General features: G+C 52.4%; 1 protein-coding gene across 5 annotated transcripts in view; it reads left to right on the forward strand.

Annotated features, from left to right (window-relative positions):
* The window catches only part of ZNF609 (zinc finger protein 609), a 118,057-nt gene that overhangs the window by 69,365 nt on the left and 22,617 nt on the right, over positions 1-26,075 (forward strand). For 4 of the 5 annotated variants that reach the window (XM_073363228.2, XM_073363232.2, XM_073363231.2 and 1 more), the window contains one exon: positions 15,830-16,055. In XM_073363228.2, the coding sequence (XP_073219329.2) occupies positions 15,830-16,055 (226 nt within the window). Of the gene's footprint in view, positions 1-7,226; positions 7,342-15,829; positions 16,056-26,075 lie in introns of those variants that run through there. The other variant, XM_073363230.2, reaches the window with a different exon arrangement.

Here is a 26,075-nt window from a genome sequence, read left to right on the forward strand (position 1 = left end):
ATGGCAGGTCTGGCGGGATTGTGTTTGGCCCACCCCTCCCCCGGCCGCCGTGGCAGATATGGCCGGGTCTGGCTTCAGGTAGGTTCCCTGAGCGCTTTCGTGGTACTAATTAGGCTTCTGCACGGCTGTGCAGCTTACAGGGAACTTAGGTCGACAGACTCGGGCTAGTGAGGCTCATGGTCGTGCTCTAGAAATAGCTGTACAGACAGCGCTTTGCAGTTGTGGCTCGGACTCTGAGGCCTAGGGAATGGAGTGTCCTGCAGCAGAAGGGACCCTCCTTTGTTTGGTGCCTTGTAGCTGTAAATGCTCAGAACTTGTAAAGCCCACAGTTAATGCCCTCTTCTCCCACTAGCCGAGCAATGCTAGGATGAACCAGCTGTGCTGAGCAGCCTGTGTGTGTTGGAGCAGGCGGATCAGGGCAGAGAGAGAGAGGGTTGTCACATGTTCTCTGTACGATAATGGGACCCAGAGCTGTCTGTGAGAACAGAACTTCCAGCAAGCCCTCCCCTGGTCTAGGAGTTATATACGTTTGCCTGTGTGTCCTTTATACCCTGTTAATCCTGATGGAGATTTGCAGTTCAGTTTTGGACTCTTCATCTCCAAAGAGCTAGCCTATAGCCTTTTATAATCCTGCCTATACTTAGAAGGGTGCTTTGCTCTTACTGACTGCTGGAAGGTGAGCAGAGCCCAGAGCAAGGTATCTGCCAGAGGGGCGGTGCTTTCTGAGCAGGGCTTAGGAGGGGATTTGTGCAGGATGCTTTAATCATGGCAGGAAGGCTGCTCCTGGGGAAGAGCAGCTCTGTGTGTTTGCCTGTTAGCTCTTTAACTGAGGTCATCGTGGAAGCACTTACAGAGTGTAAGGGGATCGGGCTTTAACTTTCTATTCAAGCGTATTATCCTCCTCCTTAAAACAGAGATTAACTGCTTTCCTCCCAGCCTCCTGGGAGTTACAGGATTACCAGCATTTTTTCACTTGCTGACCAATTGATCTGCCTAAAGGAGATAGTGAGTCCTGTCGGGAAATGCAGCTTGTCCCTCCAGGTCAGAGGGACCCCAGTTCCTGGTGACAGTCCGTGCCTGCTGCTTCTGGAGTTAGCTTGATGACCAAAATTGTTGTTCACCATTTGTGTTAGAGCAGTTGCTAGGGGTTGGTGCTAAGCGTGGTACAAACATGGAATAAGAGAGTGTCCATGAAGAGCTTACAGTTCTAGTGACCTTGCAAGGTTTCAGCAATGCAGGGACTGTCTGGGCCATCTGGATGCCTGATCTTGAGGTTTGGGTTTATCTCTAGTTTGGCTGGTAACAAGCTTTGAATTCTTAGCCATTTCCGTTGGTGACCACAGGGCATTAGCACCCATCCAGCATGGTGTAGATGAGAGAGGCTGGATCAGTACAAGTGGAAGGATCAAACACCCTCTGGAAACCCACCCCTAACTTTCTGTAAGATCCCAAAACTACTGAAGCCATTGCAGGAGCAGTCAGTTTGGAGCTGGAGACATAGGCTAGAAGGTGCTTATAAAATTATCTAGAGCAGGGAGTTCCAGATGTTTTTTTCCAGAGGCCCCCCATGCAGCTGCGCTAAGCCCTGTGGCCCACTATTAATGCTTCTGGAGGAATGTTATTAATTTCATTATTACAGACATATGAACAATACATACCAGCAGGGGGCCAGTACTCACAGGTGTGTCTTTCCCCTTCCAGGCTGTGGCTTGAGGGCAGGTTCCACCCCGCCTCCCACAAAGCAGTGTACCCCATTGATGCCCAGCACCCCTTCCCTTGCAGAGCCAGGGACAAAAGCCCTGACCTCATACCCCCCCAAATCAAGCCAAAGCTCCATGTTCCCCTCTTACCATAAGCTAGCTCCCCCTGGCCTCCAACCCCTGGGGATGCTGGTAGGGGGTGGCTGAAGTCCCTTTGTGTTGCCTGTCACCAGTGGCAGGCATGGCGCATTCCACTCTGCCCTGGGACTCCCACAGCTCCAGCTCAGCCTGCATGGCCCGGTACTCCTGAAGCAGGTGGGGGAGTGCCCCCTCCAGCTGGGGAGAGATGGGGAGGGTAGAGAGAGGAGACAGAATCTGTTACCACAGTCAGAGCAGGGGTTCAGCCCATGAGGGCTCAGCCACACACCAGAGCAGCGGGGATGAAAGTGCAGGTGATGGTGTGAGACACTGACGAAAGAGCAAGTGAGGCTGGCGCATGGCGTGTGTGGAGGAAGTATGGGCTGGTTACACAACCAGGGCAAGCAGTTGGCATGTTGAGGGGGACCTTGAAGCTGAGGAGAGAAACTTCAGTGTGGTAGATTTGAATGGGGAGCCAGTGGAGGCATGTAAGAAGTGGAGAGGTGTGGTCGGAGCAGCAGGCGATGGGGATGATCTAAGTTGCGTGTTGGATGGCTGAGGAGATCAGAGGGGGCAGGGTGGGTGTTGGGGAGACTAGAGATCCGGCAGGGGCTTGCATGAGTGTAACTGATCAGAGTTTACCAAGCGGTCCTGCTGTGGCTACACAAGCGGAAGTAGGCTCCAGCAGAAGTGATAGCAGACTGGCTGTGCAGGGCTGAGAAGGAGGGAACAGTTTTACAGTGTCTCTTTGCACTTCAAGGGTATGTGCTTGCTCCCTTGTCAATGGGAGGTGCTCAGCACTGTGAAGGATGAGTCCAAGGGAGCCCGGGTCTTGGAGTCTACATGTTGGGTAGCCCTGCATTGATGCTCGCAGCACTGCATCGTAGATGGCATGGAGTCGAGACCTTTGTTTCAAGAGCTTCTTCCTTTAGTGGTGTGCAGTGCGTGTGCCTGCGTGGGACTCCTCCCCCGTTGCCAAACCTGAGTGACTCTAGGAGCAGCAGTGCTGGGTTGAGTCTACTTTGCCCCCTTGCTGCTGCAGCCACACAGTAGTAAGGGAAAGTCAGAGAGCTCCCAGAATACGCAATGGAGCAGGTAACCACAGTAACCAGCAGCGGTGCCCTGTGTCCGCTAATAGGCCTGCTCTGCCTCCAGTGTCCCCACGTGGCCAAAGCACCAGGGCACAGCCTCCTTGCTGGGATGGCAGGAGGTATCTTTCCATTGCAGTTCGTGGCTACATTGGAGCAGAATCCTTCGCATTTTAATTTGATAAGCAAGGGAAACCCCCGGCAGCAGATCAGAGTCTTGATGTCCCCTGGCACCAGGGAGAGGTGCTCCTGTCTCCCATCAGAAACAGTCCCTTGTTAAAACTCTCCTCAGAGCAACGTGAGTTCTTCACCAGCCCATCAACTGACTGTCTGCTTCACTGAGGGTGTGTGTCTGCATGGGGAGTTCTTCCTGATTAACTCCCTGGGTGGATGCTCTTAGCCCTGGTCTACACTGCCGGGGGTGGGGGGGTGGGGGGGTGGGGGGGAATCAACCTAAGATATGCAACTTCAGCTATGCAAATAGTGTAGCTGAAGTCGGCGTATCTTAGGTCAACTTACCTGGCCATGAGGACAGTGGCGAGTCAACTGCTGCCGCTCCCCCGTCGACTCCACTTCCGCCTCTTGCAAGCTGGAGTTCCAGAGTCAACAGGGAGCATGTTCGGGGATCGATCCCTGAGAGATCGATCACTACCTGCTTGAGTAGGGAAGACCTGCTCTTACTTCCCCACTCCTGCTGCTATTCTCAGCTTCCTCTCTCGCCTGGCAGGAGATCCCTTCTATTTTTAGGGTGATGGTGGCCTGATGGCTTGAGCTGGTGACATGGCATGAGCATTACTACCATGGGTTCTGTCCCTGGCTTTATTGCAGGCCCTTACTCTAGGGAAGAGTTTGTGCCTCGACAGAGTCTGTCATCTGGTGTTCTCAAAGCATTGCAAGCAGTGAGTTGAGCCTGTCTACAATGCAGGGGAGGAACTGGTCTTGACTTTCCAGCCCAGAAAGGGGAAGTGACTTTCTGAAGGTAACAGCAACTAAACTAGGGATATAGGAGATTCGCTTTGCCCTTAGTGTAGACAGGGTTTAGCACCATTTAAAAACATGTTAGCTGGTCCCTAGGGGAGCATAGTCAACTAGGACCAACCAGTATTTTTAGGAGTATTAAGCCCTGTCTGCACAAGATGTAAAGGTTTTGTTGTTTGAAAACATTGTTATGTTTAAACACATTTGTGAACTTCCTAGTCTAGCCTGGGATAGTGAGTCAGTGTCAGAGGCAGGGATAGAACCCAGATCTTCTGGTCCCCAGCCCTGTGTTCTTACCTTAATCCTAGCCTGTCTCTTTAATGGAATGTGTAACTTCTAGGAAGTCTCTGAACCTCTCTGCTCACACCCCTACCCCCATCCATTAGAAGGTGTGTCTGCGTGCTGGAAACCACCCCAGAGGATGGGCACTTTCACGTTGGTGTGTCCTAGACACTGTGTCCAAGGACAGGTAGTGTAGTACTGGGTGGGATCTGTCATATTGCCACCTCACTGACCAATCACAGACCAGCAGCTAGAGTAGAATTCGCTGCCTGTGTTAAATACTGAGCTGCTCAGGGGGTTCTGCTGCCTTTGCCAGGCTATTTCCTGTGATCTTTCAGAGGCTGCTCGTAGGTAGGCGATGGCCCTTCCCCCCTCCCCTTCTTGCAGGTTTGAAGGGCTCTGGTGTTCTTCAGCTAGGGGCAAGAGAAATCACTCGGTGGTACAAAGGGGCTGGAACGAGAAGCAACAGGATACAATGGAGAAATGTAGACTCTATATCAGGCAAATCTGCCTGCTGTGGGGATGGTCTCCCCACGGAAGGAGCTGGAGCCCCTCCCCAGGGGGGCTTGGAACAAAGCGAGAGAGACAGGCAGTGTAGGGCTGCAGGCACAATCCAGCACTGGACAGGGGCTGATACCTGGAGGATTGGGTAGGTCTTCCCTGTCTTCAGCTCCTGGAGTTGATTCTGGCAAGGGATAATTGTTAGATCCCAAATTAAGAGGAATCATTGGTGGCGGGGGTGGCTGTTCACATCCTCTGTTCACATCTGCTACACACCCTCAAGGGAAAGCTCCAGTGAAACTCGAACCCAGCACATGCGCTTGAAGAAGAGCTTCCAAGTCCATGTGGTTATGGTCATGGCCAGGGCTTCTGTGAGACTTGGCTGGCAAGATGGAGAAATGCTGTGAAGCTGTTGAAGCAGCTTCCCTGCTGGGCAGCAAGGGGTCACCTTGCCAGGCTGCTGAGTGCTGTCTGAGGTGAAGCAGGGATGTAGCTGTCACTGATTTAGAAGCATTTGATTCCTGATCCAGTCAAAAAGTCTTTCCACTGACTCCAGGATTGGACCCTTGGCAGCAGCCATTCAGCACTGCTGCCCACAGGAAGTTCAAACACCCGCTCCTGCCAGTTGCGCACTGGTTGGGTTGTAGTTAACAGATGTGTCCCCCAGTGTGACCATGGCGCTGTTCCCAGTTGCAACCAACCAGCACAGCAGTCCTGTGGCGTGATCCCTCGCCAGGACAGTGTGACGCTCACGCACACAAGTGAGATGGCATGTTGTGGAATTGCTAGGGAAGGCTTTGGCTTTTGTGGTTGCCTCATTTCCTGCTGTTGCTGCTAGGGCAGGTTTTCCAAGGTCTGATCCCAGCCTCCTGAAATGTCTTGCTGCTTCTGATGGCTAAGTACATTGGGTTCTGGTGAGCCTATTTTCCCCTGGTCTTGTGTTGCGCTGCTCATGGTATAGAGCTTGTAAGAGGGGCTTGGATTGTCTTCGCTAGTGTATCTTGGGGTGGTGGAGGGACTCTGCTTTCCCTTGGGAATGTGGAGCTGTTTCCTCATGGAGTAAGAGTAGGTTTCTTTGAGAGTAACTTCCTGTGTGTGTGAAGCAGATTTGGCCAGCTGCATCTGCACAGTACAGTCAAGCAGCTGCCTTTTCCTGGGACATGCACAGAGAGAATTCTGTCTGTAGAATGGGTGGCTGTGTTGTGTAACGGTTATCGTAGAGGCCTGAGAGTTGGGAGTCCTGTGTTCTATTCCTGACTGCCTCTGTCTTGCTGTGTGACCTGCGGCAACTTCCTCTTTGCCTCAGTTCTCCCATCTGTATAAGGGGATAATCCCATTCCCTCGTCTAAAGTCCTTTGAGATCCTAGGACCAGAATGCTACATGCTAATTGCAAGCTGTTTCTTTTTGTTACTAAGGTTGTTTGTGTGAAAAGCTAAGTCTGTCCTAAGATCTCATCCACTCCTGCTGCTCCTGACATGCTTGGAAGGGGTTGCTCTGCACAGGTTGGCAGAACAGGGCTCCAGGTGTGCGATAACTGTCCGTTGCAGCTGATCACTTAGAGATCTTGTCTCCAGAGGTGAGCTGGGGCTCTCAGATGAGCTCCCAGTGAACAGATGTGCAAGTCACCAAATTCACCAGGACCATAGACACAGCACTAATGGCCCTTCTTGTGGGCTGTCTCTGTAGAGACATCTTGGAGACTGACCCCTCCTCTGCAGGTGGCCTGTCTGGGTATGGGTAGTGGTGTGTGTAGCTACAGCCAGCAGGCAGTGCTGTCTGGGCTCGCACCAGTACTAGCTGGGTGAAGTGGAGGGTTATGACTCCCTTATGCAGAGTAAACAAGGGCAGGGGGTTGTAGAAAGAAGGACCCAGGGCACAGCAGAGTGAGCTCAGCAGTGGGTGGGGCTAGGGGATAGAGCTGGGGAAATGAATGGAGCGGGGGAAAGACCTTTCCCAAACTCTTCAAAAGCTGGTGAGCTAATTCTTGAGCTTCCCTCTGAAAAAGGCAGAGGATATGAGGAGTTGTCAGCCCCGTGGGGGATGGGAAATACAAGCTGCCTCTTGCAGGCAGGGCCCTATCATCATCCATCAGCTGCAGAGTTAATGGCCTTGTTGATGGGAGATGCTGTGAATCTTAAGCAGTCTGAGGGATTCTGGGGTGAGAACAGGCAGTGACAAGCACAGTGGGCAGACTTCATCCAGCAAAGCCTGTGCCACAAGAACAGACGCAGGAGCAGGGAGGCAGAGGCTGAGCCTAGGTTCTGTGATAAGGTTTTTCTTCCTCCCTCCCTCTGTTTGTAAGGGAAACAGCCAGGTTCCCAGGTGCAGTGCAAATCGTAACCATCTGGATTGGTGAGCTTAGCTTCTCCATTACAGCACGCTAAGGAATTTAGAGCTGGCACGAACACTGCTTATGCTCTACCTGCTGGGAAAGAAATCCTGACTGCTCCCCCTTCCTGTGTTCACTTCTCCTCCCTGCTCAATGCACTCGGAGCAGAACATGGCAGGAGCTGGAGCAAGAGCCCTGGGTTCTGTGGTTGCAGTGCTGGAGCTAGTTACCGGCACGCATTGAGCGGAGTGGATCAGATGTTGTGTTCTTATGTCTATCGTATTCATCTGGAGAGCAGTATTGAACTTTGCTCCATTTGTGGAGGTATTGGCATAAAAATGGCACTTTTTCTCTGACTCTTCCTTGCTCTGGTGTTTACTGCTTCTTACTACGGAAACTATGATTCGATTTCGGAGCAGCCACAGTGAAATCTGCAGCCATTACAGACTCTCTGTTAACAGGCTTTGTTGCTGTTCAGTCCAGTTTTTAAAAACTGCAGTGGAGCTCCAGCATTGCTCGTTACAGATGTAGCACAGTAAGGATATGCCTTGCATACTTGGAACATTTAAAAACTCCTGCCTAACATCAGAACTATGCATGCTTTTGGGGTCCATAGGAATGTCTGATCCTTTTTGGAAACTTGCTAAGTTCTAGGCTCATGGTTGTCTTGTGGCAGTGAGTTCCGCAGGTTAATGATGTGTTTTAGGTGTGTTTAAAATAAGAGGAATTTTTAAAAACACTTCCTTTCCTTTTCATTGAATGTCCCATTGCTTGTGTATTGAGAGACGGTAAACAGAAACACCCGATCTACCTTTTCTGTGCCCTTCATTATCTTGTATAACTTCTATGTTCCTTCTTATTCATCTTCTCTCTGAACTAAGCAGATCTACCTCTTTGGTCTCTCCTCGAAGGGCAGTCCCTCTAGGTCTCTACTACTCAGAAAATGATGACAGTAATTCACAGCACTGAAGCGTCTCCATTCTTATAGCAAGTAAATGATAAACTCTTTTGGTCGTGATAATTATATTTAAGGTTTCTGGCTTTATACTTAAGCTGGAATTTACTGAGAAGATCTTGCATTTGGGGAGGGAGGAGAAACTTGTAATTCTAAAACAATAGTTTAGAATAGTTTTCCAGGTATCACCTCCGCCATCATGTAGTCAGCAGGGTTTCCTGTCCTTGTGGATCATGCAGAACTTGTGTGGCTGAAGTCCCAGCATTCAGTGTGTGCAGATGGTATAGATCTGGGGATGTAAAATATATGTGCAGGAGGCTTGTGATCTGTGCTCGTGGTGCATAGGGCTCCATGAAGGCACAGGTGAAAGTGTTCACAGCTCTGGCTAATAGTGAGAGCTCTTTTCTCTCTAAATATCCATGTGTCAGAACTCTGCTGGCACTAAGCACCTCTGCAGGTGGGACAAGTCACTGCATTCTTCTGTGCCATGGTGCCCCAACAGGATTAGCATCAGTGATGATATTGCTGTTTTTGGCTGGGTCAAAATAGAACATTACACTTGTCAATCAGTCCGTGAGGTTTAACAGCCTCTGCATGCACGGCTTCCCAGGGCCACAGGTTAGCCTGCCTCCGCGGTGAGTTCTGCAGTGATTGCACCACTGCTGTATAGTCAGGAGTGAAGTGTGCATGAGCACTCCCAGAAGACTCTGTACTTCACTGGCATTCTGTGGTGCTGACAAGCTTTGGTTGGCTGCTTTCTTGTTAGGATCTGGTGCTATTCAAGCTGCAGAAAAGATGTAGCCAGAAAACAGTAATGAGGATTTATGGAACTCACATTTAGCTCCATGTAGGGTGAGGTTCTTCTCCTGGAGTCTTTTAAATACTGCTTTGAATGATCTGTCATGTGCCTCCCAAGTGTGTCAGATGTTGTCCCTGGGGTCTGATTCCAGGGCTGCCTGGCAGAACCTGCTAGAGTGTGCTCTGGAGCACAAAGGCAGCGGAACAGGTGTCAGCATTGAGTCTTCTGAATGCTGAAGACCAACGTGCATTGACAATATCATGAGATATCTTCACGTTGTTGATAAGCAATATGGAGTTCAGGCTTGGAGTAGGCTCTGGTTCCCATTTGAGGTTACTGACGATGCCATCCACAGTGGGTGGAGCTGCAACCTCCCAGAAGACAGCAGTGTGTGGGAGATGCATATTGCCACACAGTGTGACTCTCTGGGCTCTGAAGTTCTCATGGTTGGCGATATCCACGGGGTCTATGGAGGAGTCCATGTGCCTGATGGCATGTGAGCTCAGAGTGGAAGCCTCAGAGTGCCTCGGTCTGGGTATCACTGGAGCAGTTGGTCAGTGGTAATTGCCACATGTCTGGAGATGTTTGAAACTCCTCTGACAGTGTGAAGGGATGCGAGCGCTGAGGCCCTCTCATCTCTGAGTCAAGATTCAGCAGTGCCATGCACAGTAAAAACACTGTTTTAGTGGTGCTCATTCAGTCTGGGCCATTACATGTGATGATGTTGGGATTCCGTAGAGGGGCTGTCTTGCTGAGCTATGGTTTAAGCTGCTTCTAGGCATTGTCATCCTGAACACTGACACTGACTCCTGAATCAGCACCTGGTGGGGAAGTGGCAAATATTCCAAGCTTCTGTGGGTTGGAGCATATGCGCTGTGCATTATATACACATGGGCTGCCGGGCCTGGAATGGGTCATATGGTGAGTTCAGTCTCCCAGATTGTGTATCTGAAGCAGTGCACTTGTTCAGGCATGTGGTCTGGAGAGACTGTGTTCTCCATAGAGCACCATGTTATCTGGAACCTCAGGGTTCGGGGGGGGAGACGAGGGGTGCTCTATGTTGTGAGAGGCAGTGGTGTGCAAGTAGCTGGCCTTGCTGCAGATTGCTGCTCTGGCAGGACCGGATGGCTGTCCCTCCTGGTGATGGGTGGGATGATGGCAGTTCCAGCCTCCTGCCTGGAGAGAGCCTGCATCTGTAGCCTGACTTACTGCCTTTTGAATTGCAGCTTGCATTGTATTGATGGATTGTGGCATGTTATCGATGCCTCATGCTTGTGGGTCTGACACTCCAGCAGCACGGGCAGCGGGTGTCTCAAAGCCGCACTGTGTTCTCTGTGCTGACAAGCTGCTTGCCCTAAACCTCCCACTTCCAGACTCTTCACCTGAGTGTCACTGCACACCTACTGCTCCTCTCCTTTTCCTTGGCTCCGTGGCGCCCTGATCTTTTCTTTGCATGTGGCTGATCCCCTCCTCACTACGCCCACCCAAAACAAAGATTGTGGAGGTACAGTGATGTTTGCCACCATTCCATTGTTCACTGTGCTTGTGTGTTCCACCCTCCCCTACCCTGTGTCTGTCTGGTCTGTTTAGACAACACTGTCCCATTGTTTCCTTGGATTCCCTGGTCCGTCTGTCTCTATCCAGCTGCTGTCTCTTTTCTAATACTTAGTCCGTAAGCTCTTTGTAGCAAGGACTGTCTCTTTGTTCTGTGTTTGTACAGCATCTAGCACAGTGAAGTCCTTGTCCATGCCTGGGGCTCCTGGGTGCTAAATACAAATACTAAGTAATCCTGTACAGTTTAGGACAATCTCAGATCTTCGTTCTGGCCCTGTCCGTGTTAGGAGACTTGCAGATGTTGGCTAGCTAGTAGTGGTTAGTGTGAAGTGTCTCACTTGGCTCTTGCCATGTTCAATGCTCTTCTTGAAGTTGGAGGATTCTCTGAGGCTCTCTGTCGATGAGGAAGGTAGATCATGTTTAGAAATGTGTTAGCTAGCTCCTTTTACCTAACAGGTTTGACACACCAGTGTAGCCAGGGGGTTAACATGTTAGCTGGTGTAGTGCTGACCACAACCAGCTATCTCATTTGAAAATGTGCTAAACTCTGGGTACGCTAGTGTGTTAACACTACCTATGTTTCTGGTGTAGACATGGCCCAAGTTTCTTCACTGCCACTGCTTAATCATCTCCAGCGTCAGATGTCTCAGACCTGTTGCCCTGAAAAGTGCAGTCACACAGCTCACTTTCTGGTGTTACTTTAATGTCTGATGCTATCAAGAAATTTCCAAAATTGGCTTGGTGGTTTCTGTCTGGATCCATGTGATGTCGGGGTCAGGGGTTATAATCCAGCCTTGATGCCAATTCTATTTGATTTTTGTACCATGTATCTCTGTTTCTCTAGGTTTAACTAACTGCTGCTCTGTGTACTGATTAAGATGTGCTGGCCCTTTAATGTGAATTATCTTCAAGACACCACATGGTAGCATGGCTGCTGGAGGCATCTTGGCATGGGCTCAGGATGTCAGACAGCTGACTTCTGTGCAAGTCCAGAGGTGTCTGGCCCTCCCCATGTCAGCACCTGGCTGGGAGTTCCCCTTGCAGAGGGGTTTGGCGTGTTGTCTGTGTGGGGTGAGCAAGGCACCAGAAACACCACCACTTTGCACTGGTAGCATGTTTCCAGCAGCATGTCAGCTCTGAGCTCTAAGCCTGCTGCCGGAGAAAGGTTTCAAGATCACTCCTTAATTCCCCAGTCCTGTTCTAAGATCTCTCTGTGATCCTTGCAGCTTCTTGGGGCTGCATTTTCTTTCTTGTTTTCCCCATCCAGCAGCCTTTGTGTGGTTTTCTGGGTTAGCTGTGTTAGATTCTTATCTTAGTCACCAGAGTGTGCGTCCCTGATGTTGGAGAAGAGACAGGGCTCTGGTGTGATAAACACAAAGTGGGTTCTTCATTGCAGCTGCTGGACAGATACAGACTCTACCACTCTCTGACATGCACTGGGCAGTGAAACGTATGCTGCACAGCTATTACCCAGGGGCTGTCTAGTGCCTCGCCCCCAGGAGAGCAGTCATTCCGCCACAGACGTTAATAGCTTTAGCCTCAGGACCCCCAGCAGGCAAGGTAGTAGTAGCCTCGCTGTACAAAGGGGAACTGAGACAGGCAATGTTACATGGTTTGCCTGAGGTCACACGGGGAATCTGTGGCTGAGCTAGGAACTGAAGCCGGATGTGAGTCACATGCCGTGAAGCCTGCCTTAAAGGACCTGCAAGGTCTGCTGTCTGCATCCTCACTCAAAACTGCCAGGTGTCTGGAGGGGGCTTTAAAGTGGTTGCTTAAGGGGTGTGCGTGTTGGAGCGCTACCTAATGAGCATAATTCCTGCTGCAAGTCTCCCTGCCTCAACATCTGCTTCTAGAACCAGACTGGCTGGTGCTGAAGTGCTGGCCCTGTGGTGGGGGTTTGATGCGACTAGCTGAAGGGGAGAGAAGCTCTCAGCCCTGGCTTTACACGGACTGCTGCTTGCCGCTCACAGTAGGGCTGGCTCCAGCTGTATGTGGCTCTGAGCCTGGGAGGAGATTCATGGCCAGTGGCATCGCTGTGCTTAGGAGGAGGACACTGTAATTACTTCCCATGGTGAGACTAATGAGTCCCTGGCTTCTTCCTTTCGCAGATCAGTCTTTGTTCACAGGCTGTCCGCCTGCAGCTTGTGCAGTGACCAGCAGACCAAGCCTCTCACCTTGTGTTGGGCTCGATAAAAGAAGCAGGATGAAAAGCCCCATCACTGGGAGATAAAACACAGGTGTTAGGTGAATTCAGGGATTGATCTGTCTCGACCACTGGCCCACTTCTCAGCTCCGTTCCAAGTCTTCCCAGGACCTGGCTACCTGTCTGCCAATCTGTCTGCTGGGGGGAGGTGTTGTACTCTCTCTCCTTTGCCTTTGAGGTTTTTTTCTCTTTCTCTTTCTCTCTCTCTCTCTCTCTCCCCCCTTATCTAAAGTTGTTGCTCCTCCTGGTTTCCCTTTTCTCCGGACAGACAGCTGATAAATAAGACTTCATTGGTTCCAGTGCAGAGTGAAATATGAAATCCCATAAAGCCGCCTTGCTTATTAGATGGGTCTCAGTGAACTGCTTATTATGCACTGTGGCATAACGCAGATTACAAATGTGCCCAAACGATAATTAGCAGAGCTGGAACTGTAATTAAACACGCCTCTGCTGCACTGTGGTTTCTGTTGCAAAGTGGAAGGAAGCTGAACGGTTTCAAAACCCACAGGTGCCCTTCCTTTCCTCTGCCACACAAACAAGCGATCAGCCACTGCTCCCAGCGCTGACTAGCAAATGATACTCGGGGCTGAATGCTTCCCCACCTGACGCTCCATTTCTGCTAGTCCTGCTGCCATCAGCCAAGTTGTGTCAATTGCACATGGTTCCTCTCCAGCTATTTCACTGCAGGGGACTGGCGTTAATTTGTAAATGGATGGGAGTTGAAGGCAGTCTCTTTGCTTGTGCTAGGGGTTTGCTCAGGGAGAGGGGTTTTCTGGAGCTGTTTGCTTTCTTGGGCCCTAGCGGTTCCCAGGGACTCATTGTTTACATGGGATTTGCTGAGGTGCCTAGTGAGGCCCCCTTCTGCACATGTGGCTCGTATCTGCCCTGGTGAGGATCCGCGCCCCGTCTTGGGCAGAGGAAGTATGTGGAAGGCAAAATTCTTTCTTCTCTGATCCTTCAGGGAGAACAGGCCATGGGCAGCTCCAAAAGGGGCTTGGACAGCACAAGTGCAAGGTGTGGCAGTCTCTCCAAAGGGTTGCCTCAGAAATGAAGGCCAAGGATCTGGATCCTGAGGGATTTGGTGCTGTCAGCAGAAAGCCAGGCCTGCTGTCAGGAAAAGCCCACAGAAGAAACAGCATGCAGGCTCTGCCGCTGAGTGGGGAGAGACTGTAACTCAGTCACTGCGGAGGAAACCTTGGGGCTGTCTTTAATGCTTATCACACTGGATTCGCTTCGATGGGCTGTCCAGAGGAGAGGAGGACAAGGAGCTAACTGCAGGCCAGCGGCACTTTGCCCTGTCTGCTTTGGTAACATGGGCAATGGCAAATCCATCCACCCAGCTTCTGCCAGCATGTGGCAAACTACTACATTTTACCATGGTGCTTCCCACTGCCTTAGAACACCCCTTTGCCTCCTGCTTCTCCAGCATCGGTGGTAGGAAGCTTGGCCCCCTCCCCTGTTCAGCGTGCTGGTTGCTAATGGAGTTGCAAATGTCCCTGACGTGGGGCTTGGGTGTGGGAAGATGGGGGAACTCAGGCCCCACAGCAGAGGTTGTGTGGAGTGAGGCTGGGCCTGATTTGGCAGCCGAGGTTCAGTGTGTGGTCTTGCACTCCAGCTAACGGTTTCGTAAAAAGGCAGGCTTAGCAGAGGTCGCTGTCACAACAGGCAGCTAAGGATAATGTTTTGGCAGCTGTTCAGGGACCAGAATTTGTCTCAATGGGAGTCTGAACATTTTGTGGCTGTTGACAGTTGAGTGCCACAAATAGCGATGACTTTACAGTTGGAAATGCCAGTAGGGCCATCCCCAGCAGGCAGGGCACCTCCTGGCAAGCAGCTTGGAGACCTCCGCTTCCTGCCTCTCTGGGGCTGAGGACAGCAGGCCGCCAAGCTTCCCATGGTTCTAGCTCCAGGGCTGTGCCAAGCAGCAGGCTTGCAGAGGCATGTCCTGGCTAGCTCACTGCTGGATGCTGTGGAGGTCTGTCCCGACTCCCAGAATGACTTGTGTTGCAGTTTGTGAGCTTGCTGGTGACTTACATGGGGGTGGTTTTCTTAGTGTCTGCTGCTGCTTTTTGCTGCTCAGCATCTTATCAAGATCAGAAACCCTACTCCTGGGGAGGAGGTCAGAGCACAGCCCGACCAGCCAGCATGAGTAGTGCTGCAAATCCCCATTGCAAGGGTATGGTTGGGGGTCTGATTCAGTGTGGGTGGGAAGGCTGCTTTAGCTGGTGGAGGGTGAGAAAATGAGCTACGCTGTCTGGGCACTGGAGACACAGGCTGTATACCAAAGCATTCCATTGACTGGCAGTCTGGACAGGGCTCTGAAATGAACCAGCCCTTTGGCTTTTCTCCTCTGTCACATGGTGCTGGACCATAGAGCATCAGCTGGGGTGACTTTCTAATCTGCTCAGCCATCTGAGCAGGCTGCTTGCATAGCCGAGTGGCTGTGAGCCTGGTTTACTGAGCTGGGGATGGGGGTGGCGATGGCCACAGGGTTTGTCTGTGCTCCACCCAGTTCAGCTGACTTCTCTGCTTTCCATGCAGACCTACCCCAGCTCTGGCACTGAGGAAGTGACTTTCATGTGCAAGAAAAGCAAGATGGCTGGGTTTCCTCTTCATCATGAGAGACCCCCTGCGTCATCCCAGGGCTCTGGTGCATGGAAAGCAGAGGTGTAGGGGTTAGTCTCTAAACAGGCAGGGAGGTTGCTGGGGGTCGATCTGGTCTGGGGTAAAGCTGGGGAGAGGCCATTGGGATGGAACAGGTATCTGAAGGGTGCCAGCTGCCTCTCCTGCCCTGCCCCAGCCAGTCTGGCAGAATTCTGTGATTCCTTCCATCAGATCCAGGGCTGCTTTTCCGGGTGTTGATGTTCAGGCAATAGCCAAACCAGATCCGTCTCCAGGTAGATTGACTGACTGGCTACGGGAGACTGGGGATCCTGTTCTGGAAAGACTTTTTGTTGTTGAAAGCAGCCCAGCCAGAGCCTCTCTGGCAGGGCTGAGGTCCAGGAGGTCTCCAGCTGAGGAACAAGGGTGGGGCCTAGACTCTGTTTGTAAAATGCTGTTCTTGCAGTGAGCCATAGTTTATAGGCATATCAGGGCTGGAAAAGACTTATTAAATCCTACTCCTCTGATGGAGGCTGGATGGGCTGTGAACCTGCTCTGAGCAAATAGGCCAAATGGGACAGTGGCAGGAGGGGGGCGCCCTGATTTGTGTTCTCCAGGAAAGCGGGAGGGCCTTGCTGGTGTTTGCTTTCTCCTCGGTGCTCTCCCCAATGGTCACTGGTGTATTTCTCCTTCCCCGCAGATGGAGTCTCCAGTCTCCACGCCTGCAGTTTTGCCCTTGCATCTCCTGGTCCCCGTTGTCAATAATGACATCTCATCACCATGCGAGCAGATCATGGTACGCACTCGCTCTGTGGGGGTGAACACCTGCGATGTGGCATTGGCTACCGAGCCGGAGTGTCTGGGCCCTTGTGAACCCGGCACCAGCGTCAACCTGGAGGGCATCGTCTGGCAGGAGACGGAAGATGGTAAGTGCCTTTGGAGAGCTTGTCTGTCCTCTTCCACAGTTGGATTGTTGTTTGTCATACCGTTGTATTCATTGCCAGGTGTGCACGCTGCCCCATCCCCAGCATTACCCTTCCAGGCCTAAGAGGGGTGGGATATTCTTGGAGGACTGTAGCTGGGATGGGAGGGGTTCAGAGGGCATGTCTCAAGGGTCACTTCAAAGTGTGAATCTATACAGCAAATCCAGTAACAGTAACAAGTTAGCCCATAGCCCAGACAGGATGGAAACACCCAGCACCCAGTAATGCTGTTGTCACATGAATTAAAGCAGATAAAGAAGGGAGCGCACCAGGCTCTCCCCCTTTCCAAACTGAGGTTTGTTCATGTTTGTTAATCTCTCCCAAGGGCACACGTAACCAGCGAGGTAGCAGGAGGCTCTTGCTAAGTAACTGATCCAGTCGAGCTCTCACAACAGGCCCTAGAGGAGATCAGGGTCCCAGGCCAAAGGAGCCTTTTTCTGATGGGTGCTGATCTGGTCTTGGGCACAAAGCCTGGCTTTGTGTTCGGAGTTCGTGAGGGTTGATGAGGTTTAGCTGCCATTGGACCCCTGCCAGCACCTCTGTCTCAGGTTATTTAGAGAGCTCAGGGCACAGATCTCTCGAGGTATGAGAGGCACAAACCTGTGCTCGTCCCTGAAGTTGAGACCAGTCATCGTCATGAGCTCTCTCCACAGCGCTGTGTGCCCCTTTAACTGCCTCTGTAGGAGTTCGTAAATCTGGAGGCTGCGTGGTGAGCATGGGCCAGAGCAGTGTGTGCACGGCATCCTGGCAGTGCTGTGGGTAAGTTCAGCTTCCCCGCAGCTGCCATTGTTTAATGGGGCAAGGAGGGTGCTCTAAAGGCAATGCAGAGGTGCTTAGGGAGGAGAGCTACTGGCAAGCCAAGGGAGTGGGTTTGGGCAAGCAGACCTTGTGAGACCAGGGTGTGCGTTCTCCCCAGGCCAGGTGCCAGGCTGGCTGAGTGATGGGATTGGCACCACCTTCTCGTTGTGATCTATTCCTAGTCTAGAATTACTACCTGTGTGCACAGGAGCCAGTCCTAAGGTACCTGCCCTTTTCCTGACTCCCTCTGAACTGCAGTGCTGGGGATTACTTTTCCAGGGTCAGTGTATTGAAAAGATCTGGAAGTAGATAGCCCACTGCTGTGTTTCCCTTGTATTTGCTTGGCCCGGGACATTCTGGATTTGCCTTTTTGAAAGTGGCCTTGTAGTTCATGAAATACAGGGGCCATTCGTGTGAACACCCACAAAATGAACATTGGGTGAATGTCACACAGCTAGTTACTGAAGGAAGCACCAGAATGTGGCTCCTGGTCAGAAACTCCTCAGGCTTCAAAATTGGGTTGGAGAGTACAGAAGACCATCCTTCCCTATGAGACTCCAACTGTCTCCTGCTTCCTGGGAGGCTGGAGGTACCAGGAGAATACCCTTTCATGTGGCACGTCTGGTCCCAGCTGGAACTGGGACGTGGGAACAGAACCCAGAGGGGTGGGGGGAGCACTTGGTGACAATCCGACGCCTCAGAGAAGCTCATTCCTAGAAATGGACACCCCTGCGTCTGCTCCTCCTTCACTAATGTGTGTTGGGGACGGGGAGAAGTGGCAGGGGCACACACTGTGCTCTTGTGATTGCTAGTACAGAAACTCCCTTTATTGGCTCAGATGATCATTACAGCTCAACTTAAACTTAAATCTCCATAGGCAGGGGTACGCTGCTGTCATTCAGCCAGAGGTTGCTTGTTGCAGTGTTGCAAGCAGAGGTTATAAACCATATCTACAGCTTGTGTGTAATTTTGCTGGAGTTCGTTGCTTTGTGTAGGTCTCCAGTACATAAAATGATACATGGGCAAAACCAGTTCTGTGCAGCCCTCAGTACTGTGTAAAGATCATGGGTTGGGCACAACTCCCCTACCATTTTTTAAATATGTGATTGGCCCGTGGCCAAACGGTGCAGCTACAACAGTGCAGCTGTGAGAATGGAGCATATTCCCACTGGGATGAGAGCGAGACCTGAAGCAGTTGGGAGAGGGGGAGCTTTCTGGGGTGTCACCTTAGAGCCTGTGTCCCAGTGGGGTCTGGCCAGAGCGGTAAGGCAGGAAACCGGCTGTTCCATGCCGCTCCGTCCCCTCCATTGCTCTCTGCTCAGTTGTGTGGTTGGAAACTTTCATCAGATTCATGGCCAGCAAGGAATTGGAAGTGGCTTTCCCTGGTGTACCTGAGGAAGGAGGGAGCAAGTATGTTGCAAAAACCCTGGGGGATTCCTCCTTTCTCAGCTAGCGTTGCGGGTGGGGAGGAGGAAGCAGGTATTGGGGCCTGGATTGTGGAAGTCGGCGTGTGCTGGTGGAAGTCTGTGCTTGCAGCTGTCAGCCTGTGGCATAGCTGAAACTCACTGAGGGTGTGTGAGCCAGCCGTGCTGCTGGCTGCCCTTTCCACTCTGTGCTCCTAGGATTGGATTGGGGAGAACTGGAGGAAAACATAGGGCTTTATGCTGATGAGCCCTGCTCTTGGGGTAGTTTTAAAGCACTAGTCTCTGTTGAGTGTCCAATCAGCTGCCTGCCAAGGTCTCGCTCTGTGACGCAGACTTAGCAAACAGCCTTCGCTTCCCTCCAGTCTACTCCAGGAGTCTGTGAGCCACTGCCTGGTCCCCACGCATGGACTCTGTCGCTTTGGTCCCACGTATCTATGCTGCAGTCAGTGCCTCACATTTCAGACAAGCCGGCTGTGCCTGCAAGGGCTGGAAGAAAAGCAGCTTGGCTGCACTGTGTGTAAGATCTCTTCCCCCTCAACTGCCCCAAACTTATTTCCTGTCTGCCTGTAGGATTGTGACCCTCCCCCTAGAGTCCCAAAGTCAAGCTCCTGGTTCCTATTAGAGATGCAAAAGGTGAAATGGTTGTCTGGTTAACTAGTAAGCATTAGGTTTACCGTTAACCAACCTTAACCATTGACCCCGGCAGCCCCATGCCAGCTGGAGGGCCCCCAGCCCCGGCCATGCAGGGCTGGCCAGCTGGAGCAGCCCTGACTGCGCCAGGCCAGCCAGCCAGAGGGACCTCAGCCCCAGCCCCTGCCGCACTGGGCTGGTTGCAGGGACCTTGGTTTACGGTTAACCAGCTAAACAATATAATTTTAATAACTTAACCAATTAACTTTTTTTACCAATATTTACATTCCTAGTTCCTATAGAGGAGCAGGCATCTGTGCCAGCCCTATTGTCAGCCCCTCACTCGAGATGGACTCTTCATTCAGATCAGGGCCAAGAAGGGCTTGAAAAACCCACTCACCAGTGGCAAGTGGGAAGCCAAAGGCCATCGATTTCTGCCAAGTGTAAGCTTTCGTAGAAAAGAGAGAAATTAGGGATACTAGTAAAGAAAACCATTCTAGTGTGTCCTGATGGAGAGAGTTCCTGAGTCTGCAGACAGTGTCTCTGCTGCTTCTCAAAGCTTTCCCCAGGCTACAGCAGCATGAAGCTGACAAGACTGGTTAATCGGCTGCTGCTGTTGAGAGTCCTGTGAGGAACCATGAAACTGACAAATTGGATCTCCCAGTCTTGTGTCAGGAAAGCTGTGAGCAGAGGCAGCTCTGGAGCTATTCACAGGGGAGGGGAATATAAAAAGAGTCTGGAAGCAGGGATAAGTAGGGAGACCACCAGCTTCACAGCAGCAGCCAGGAGGTTGAGTGAGATTAAACCACCCTGCCCCGTGAATAGTTAAGAGGCTTTGGGGTGGAGAAGGGACAGATGAAAGCTCCTGAATTCTTCCAGGAATCAGAGGAGCGGAACTTTATCAGACATCTGTTAGCAAGATGGACTACTTGAGCAGGATCCAAGGGCAGCAGCCTGGTAGGAATTTACCTGGTGTCTGGTAAAAGTGTTCAAGCCTGATTGCTACACACAGCTCTCAGAGACAGCTGCTGCAGCAGGCCGCCTGCTCCATACAGGAATTAGTTGAGGCATGGCGGCCACTTTCCACTGCACTAATTTCTAGTCCTCTCTGATTCAGGCTTAAACAACTCCGTTAGCCTCAGTGCCTGGTATTTCTTTTTCACCCCCCCTCTCTTCCATGCCTCTCCAGTCTGTGCAGTTCTGCAGCCTGTCTGCCTGTCCTTCCACATTATCCCTTTTTTGGCAAGTATTGTTTCAGATCTTGCCTTGGAGGCATTCTGCGATTCCTGCTGCTTCGCTATTTTTAGTCTGCAGTAATTCAATGAACTCGTGCAAAGATCCTTCTCAGCCTGGCTCCTGCTGTCAGGAGCGATGGCTTTGCTGCGAGGACTGTGTACCCGGTATTCAGGGCTCAAGTCCTGTTGTCTCCACTGGCCAGTCCCAGTCTTCAGTGCAGTGCTCCTGTCCTGTAACTAGCGGACTTAGTATAAGAGCTGACTCAAACCTCTTTGGATGAAGCTCTCCCTAAGAATACACCCACTCCACTTCTGTCTCCTTGCCCCTGCCCACAGTGAAAGGGTGTAGGGCAGGGGTGGGCAAACTCTTTGGCCTGAAGGTCACATCGGGGTTCCGAAACTGTATGGAGGGCTGGGTAGGGAAGGTTGTGCCTCCCCAAACAGCCTGTCCCCCACATCCTATCCACCCCCTCCCACTTCCTGCCCCCTGACTGCCCCCCTCCCAGAACCCCCGATCCATCCAACCCCCCCCTTCCTTGTCCCCTCCCAGGACCCCCCCACACCCCTAATCGGCCCCCCACCCCCTGGGACACTGACCCCTATCCATACCCCCGCCCCCTGACAGGCCCCTTGGGACTCCCACACCTATCCAACCTCCCCCTGCTCACTGTCCCATGACTGCCCCCTGGGACTCCCTGCCCCTTATCCAACCCCCTCCCCACCCCTTTACCATGCCTCTCAGAGCAGCAGGGTGAGCTGAGGCTGTGGTGGATGGGGACAGCAGGGGAGGGGCTGAGGGCTAACCTCCCTGGCCGGGAGCTCAAGGGCCGGGTAGGACGGTCCCGCGGGCCATAGTTTGCCCACCTCTGGTATAGGGGCACTGCTTACAGCACTGCTGTAGGATTACGGCACACACCTTGCTTACGTGATGTGTGTGGCCAAGGCTTGCAAAATGCACCGCATGCCTCTCAAGTGACTGTTCCGTGACCCTAGATGTCCCCAGTGGGTAGAGGGAGCTCTTGCTCCCTGCTGGTGGATTGGGCAGCACCTCTCTCTCTCTTCCCCTTTTTATTTGCTTGATTAATTTTTCTCCACCTCCCTCCCCTGCTCTGTGTTTGGTGTCTCCTCTTCAGTCCATCTGCGCTGATGCTGCCCCTAGCCCTGCCCAAGCAGGACTCTCCCTCGTTGGCAGTTCACTTCCCTGCTTGGGAAGTAGCAGTAGCACCTGTGCTTAACTCCCAGTAGCCACTGCGGGGGGAGGTGCTTTTACTGAATGTCTGAAGCTACAGTGCCTGGCTTAAAATATCAGCCCCACAGTTAGCTGATTGCAGGAAGTGCGTGATGTCAGCTACATGGCTCTGTTGCAGGGAGAGGGGTTTGTTGCAACATATGAACTGGTGTTTCCAGCTTCCTTGCGCTGTTCCCTGAGTGGGGTTGATAGATTTGTATGTGTGTGGGCTGTTTTATGCTGGATAAAGACTAGTCTAACTAGGCACAGGACAGAAAGCTAAGCAGTTAGTCTGGGGAGAGATGGCCTCTGCTGACGTCCAGTGAGTGATACTAAGGCTGTTTCAGGCATTTAAACCCGAGACAGAGGTGGAGAGAAGCTCCTAGCAGGATCACTGCAGGCTGCTTCTGTACTTGGGGGGACGCAGCCAGATGTCTTCTTCCCATAGCAGCTACAGACATCGTTTGCTCTGAGTTCACTCCAGTCTTCCTGAAGAAGCTGTCGTGAGTTCCCAGCACTGTACGCTTGTGGATTCTGACCCACGCCTTTCTCAAAGGAGTCTCGGGGCTTGTCTACACTTGCAGCGCTGCAGCTGGGTTGCTGTAGCACTTCGTGAAGATGCTACCTACGCTGACGGGAGAGTCCTCCCATCTGCATAGCACCGTCTACCCCCGGGATTAGGTCGATGCAGTTTGGAGTGTAGACTCCGCCTTAGTCCAGGCCCCAGTGTGAGACAGGGCCATACTGTGCTCCCATGGAATGAGAGATGGGTGGAAGGCCCTGACCTGGTGTGTGACAAGTCCCTGGCCAACTGGCTTTGCGTCAGACATGCCCATACTCAGTAATCACTCCAACATAGGCCTTCCTGCACGCTCAAAGCTCCCACCCACATGTTCATCTCTCCCAGTCCTAGCTGCTTGACATCCTATTGTGCCAACCAGGCAGAGGTAATTGGGGCTCATCCAGTCACATAACTTCCTCCTTCCTTTCCTGGGGACTGTGTCTGCAGCCTGCCACCGAACTGTCTGGGGGCTGTGTGCGTGAACTCGTGGCTGGAACAGACTTTCTGTAGCACCATGCAGCCCAAAGGATCACTGGCACTGGGCGGATGATACCCGCCTGCCTTGGCCACCTCTGGGAAGGACAACATCAGGCACACAACAATGGAAGGAGGAGGGGATGTTTTGGCTAGAGCAGCCTCCCCTTCCAAGGGAGGGCATTGCCTCTCCCTGTCCTGTGGAGTCAAGAGGCTGCTTTTAAGCACTTATGGAACTCCTGTATCAGCCCAGAAGGGTAAAAGTTGGTGTCAGCCCCTGCTAGAAGGTGACCCTGGGGTTGCAGGGGCTCGGAAGGTTTCACAACTGATGTTTAGACATTCAGCCTTCCCCTCCAACCAGCACTGGCAGACACAGCCATCATGCTGTAGGAGAGCGGGCCCCAGGAGCCCTCTGAAAGAGCTAGAAGGAAACAAATGCCTGGCAAAGCAAAGTAGGGCCTAGATCAGGCCACTGAATGGCCCTAGTTTACTGGAAACTTGGAAACTTTTGGCTTTGTTTCATCCTTGTGATTTTAGCTTTGTGTGATGCAGCACTCTGCTCCCTGCTGTATGGCAGTGGTTGTACTTCCCGGGCCACTCAAGTCTGGGCGACCCCTCTTTGAGTGGCTGCTGCCCCTCCCTGCCTTTCTCGCTCGCCCTGGGAATGTGTTGTGTTAAATGCCTTTCATGGGAGCAGCTGTCTTGGCAGTTTCCCTAATTCTGTTAGGTGTGATTCCGATTTGCTGGAGCTATTAACAGATCTAATTATACTGGAAAGCAGTGCTCTGCTTGCTGCCTCATTAGCTGCTGGGTTTCCTTTCCCTCTTGCTTTAATTAACTTCACCTGGAGTGGAGTGCGCCAGCTGGGCAGAGCCTCCTGGCCCCACTTACCTGGATGTGATGGGCATGACCAAGCCAACTCCTGCAATTCCCCATCCCAGTGCCATGGCGACTTGCCGTGGAAACACCTCAGCCAATAGCAGCTTCATTTTGAGCCAAAACAAGCCATTGTCTGACATGCAAACCTTCATAGCAACGAGGCTCACCGCATGGCAACAGCAGCTGCTGCACAAAGGAGACTTAAGAGCTCTCTCCCCTGATCTGTTTGTTCTGAGGGGCAGGGTTGGGGCTGCTCAGGGAGGGATGTAGAGGGCATTGCCTTCTCCCTTGGCCCCCCATTTATTGTAGGTCGCAGTTCTGTTGATATTAGAAAGGAGGTGGCTCCAGCAGTACACCTGGGACCCAGGTTTGAATCCGTGCTGCTGCTCTTCCGGGGGCTCTGGTGGCAGGGCAGAGAGCTTTAGGGACCAGCAGCGCAGGCCGGTGCAGTCAGGAACACAGCTGCTTGCAGGGAGCTGTGAAAAGCTGCGGAACCCTTGCTCGGAGCAAATTGCAAGGATGTGTAAAAACATGTGTTGTTCTTCTGTACCCCCACCTCCTCTCTGCCCAGACACGCACCCTTCCCCCTCAGTACAGAACACGGCTCCTCCGAGCACCTTCCCACTCCTTGGTCTGACATGGCTGTCCAGCCCCACTGGCTTCCCTTTCTCCACTGCATCAAACTAGTGTCTTGGAGCCTTCCAGGCTCAGCGTACTGCTGCCCCGCATCTCCTAGTATTGCCTCCTACCCACCCACTCTGCTAGTGATGGCAGCCTCAACTTATCCCCTCCCCCAGTTGTCTGTCTCTGTGCTTTCTTGCCTGTTGCATCCTATGCATGGCACACCTCTCTGAGCTGGCCTGGATTCCATTCCCCTCACTTAGATCCCCCTGGGAGACCTGCTTCTGCAGTGCCTACAAGGTACCAGCTGGCTCCATCACGTGTCTCACCTGGCCAGCTCCTGTCTGTGGAGAGAGGGGCCAAGAGGGGCACACAACTGGTGTGGGAGACCGAGGAGAGGGAGAATGAGCTGAGAGTTGTGCAGCAAGGCGTGGTAATTGTGAACACAAACTAGCCATGTGCCTGTCCTCACCTTCCCCCGTATCACACAATCTGTGTGGTGGGCCTACCCTCAGCCTTGCTCTGTTTTTTGGTTTTGGGAGCTTTGCAGGGCCTGGGAGCATCTCCCTCTGTGTTTGGAAAGTGGCGAGCATGGAGTGGGAGCTGCTGCATTCGAGGCCCAGCATGGCATCCCCATTCTAATCCCGCGGTCCAGCAGAGATGCAGCACTTGCTCTCTGAGGAGCTGTGCTGTCCGAAGGGGAGATGGATCAAGGCAGGGGAAATGAAGCACAGAGCTGGGGGAGGGACTTCTTGAGAGTCACCCAGCCAGTGAGGAACAGAACCCAGGAGTCCAGGTCCCCTCTGTTAACTGCTAAGCATTGGATTACGTTTACTGGGTATCTTACAGGAAGATTCGTGGCCCTAAACTGTTGCCCTGGGTTCCTTAAGCTGTTGTCCCGTGCTTTTCCAGTGAGCTTGCCAGGCTGGGGACTCAGCTAAGCCACGCTGGGTTCCTCTCTGCTCCCACCTAGACTGGGTCGGCTGCTGTGGGATGGGAGCTGACACAGCCATTTGGAGCCTGCTGGGCCGCATCATGCTGCTGCTCTCTGCCCTGCCTGCAGGGCTGCGAGAAGCAGAAGGTTCTCGCTGTGGGTGGCAATGGAGGTGGCTTCAGGCACAGTGCTCTGAATGGGTAAATCCCTTCCTCAGGATGGAGCAGTTCAGCCTCGCCCCTGGCAGGGATGAGTGGCTTGTTTGTCCTTCCCCGAGCCTTCCTCTAGCCCCGACTTGTCCTCACCATGGCTGTCTGCACTAGGCAGGCGTGTGGCTGAGCCGAGTGCTCCTTGAAGTGAGGTTCAATCCCACCTTCTGAACTGGTGCTTGGCATGCACTGACCGGATTCCAGCACTGGCTCAGCTGCGCAGGGCACACATGCCCTTCGCCAGCGGTGGTGAGATGGAGCTCCCAAGGGTTGGGCACCAGAGAACAGCCTGTGCAGGCGGCTCCTCAGCAGGGAAGCTGACTTCTGAGCCCCCTGGCCCCATGATGACTAGCTGCAGGGGTCGGTAAGGGGTTTCCCTGCAGAAGGGAGGCTCTTGCAACCTTTCAGATCTGCCTGGTATTAAAGGCCTGATTTGTGGGCTTGAAGAATGGCAGAGGGACATGGGAGACCTCTTGCCTGGGCAGGCATGTGTGGAGAAAGGGACTCCTTTCCAGGAGGTCCCACGGGGATCAGAGCTTGGCCCAATGCTGTTTAACATCTTTATCAGTGACCTGGAAAAAACCCGGAGATCATCACTGATAAAGTTTGTGTGTGACCTACACACTGGGGGAGTGGTAAATAATGAAGTGACTAGTCACTGAGTGACCTGGATCATTTGCTAACCAGGGCGCAGGCAAACCATATGCATCTCAGTACAACATCTGGGACACAGACTGACTGGATGGGGACTCTGTCCTGGGAAGCAGGGACTCTGAAAAAGATCTGGGGGAAAAAGATCCCACTGAACATGAGCTCCCAATGTGACCAGCGTTGATGTCCCAGCAAAGGGGCCCAGTGAGGACCTGGTCTAAGCTGTCTCTCCAGGCAGGTGAGGGGCTAGAAGGGCTCTAGAGGGGTGGATTTGAACTTGGGTTTTCTTGAGACCCACTGAAGAAATAACCGCAGAGC

Source organism: Lepidochelys kempii, chromosome 10 (genome assembly GCF_965140285.1).
Source record: "Lepidochelys kempii isolate rLepKem1 chromosome 10, rLepKem1.hap1, whole genome shotgun sequence".
Lineage (NCBI taxonomy): Eukaryota > Metazoa > Chordata > Testudines > Cheloniidae > Lepidochelys > Lepidochelys kempii.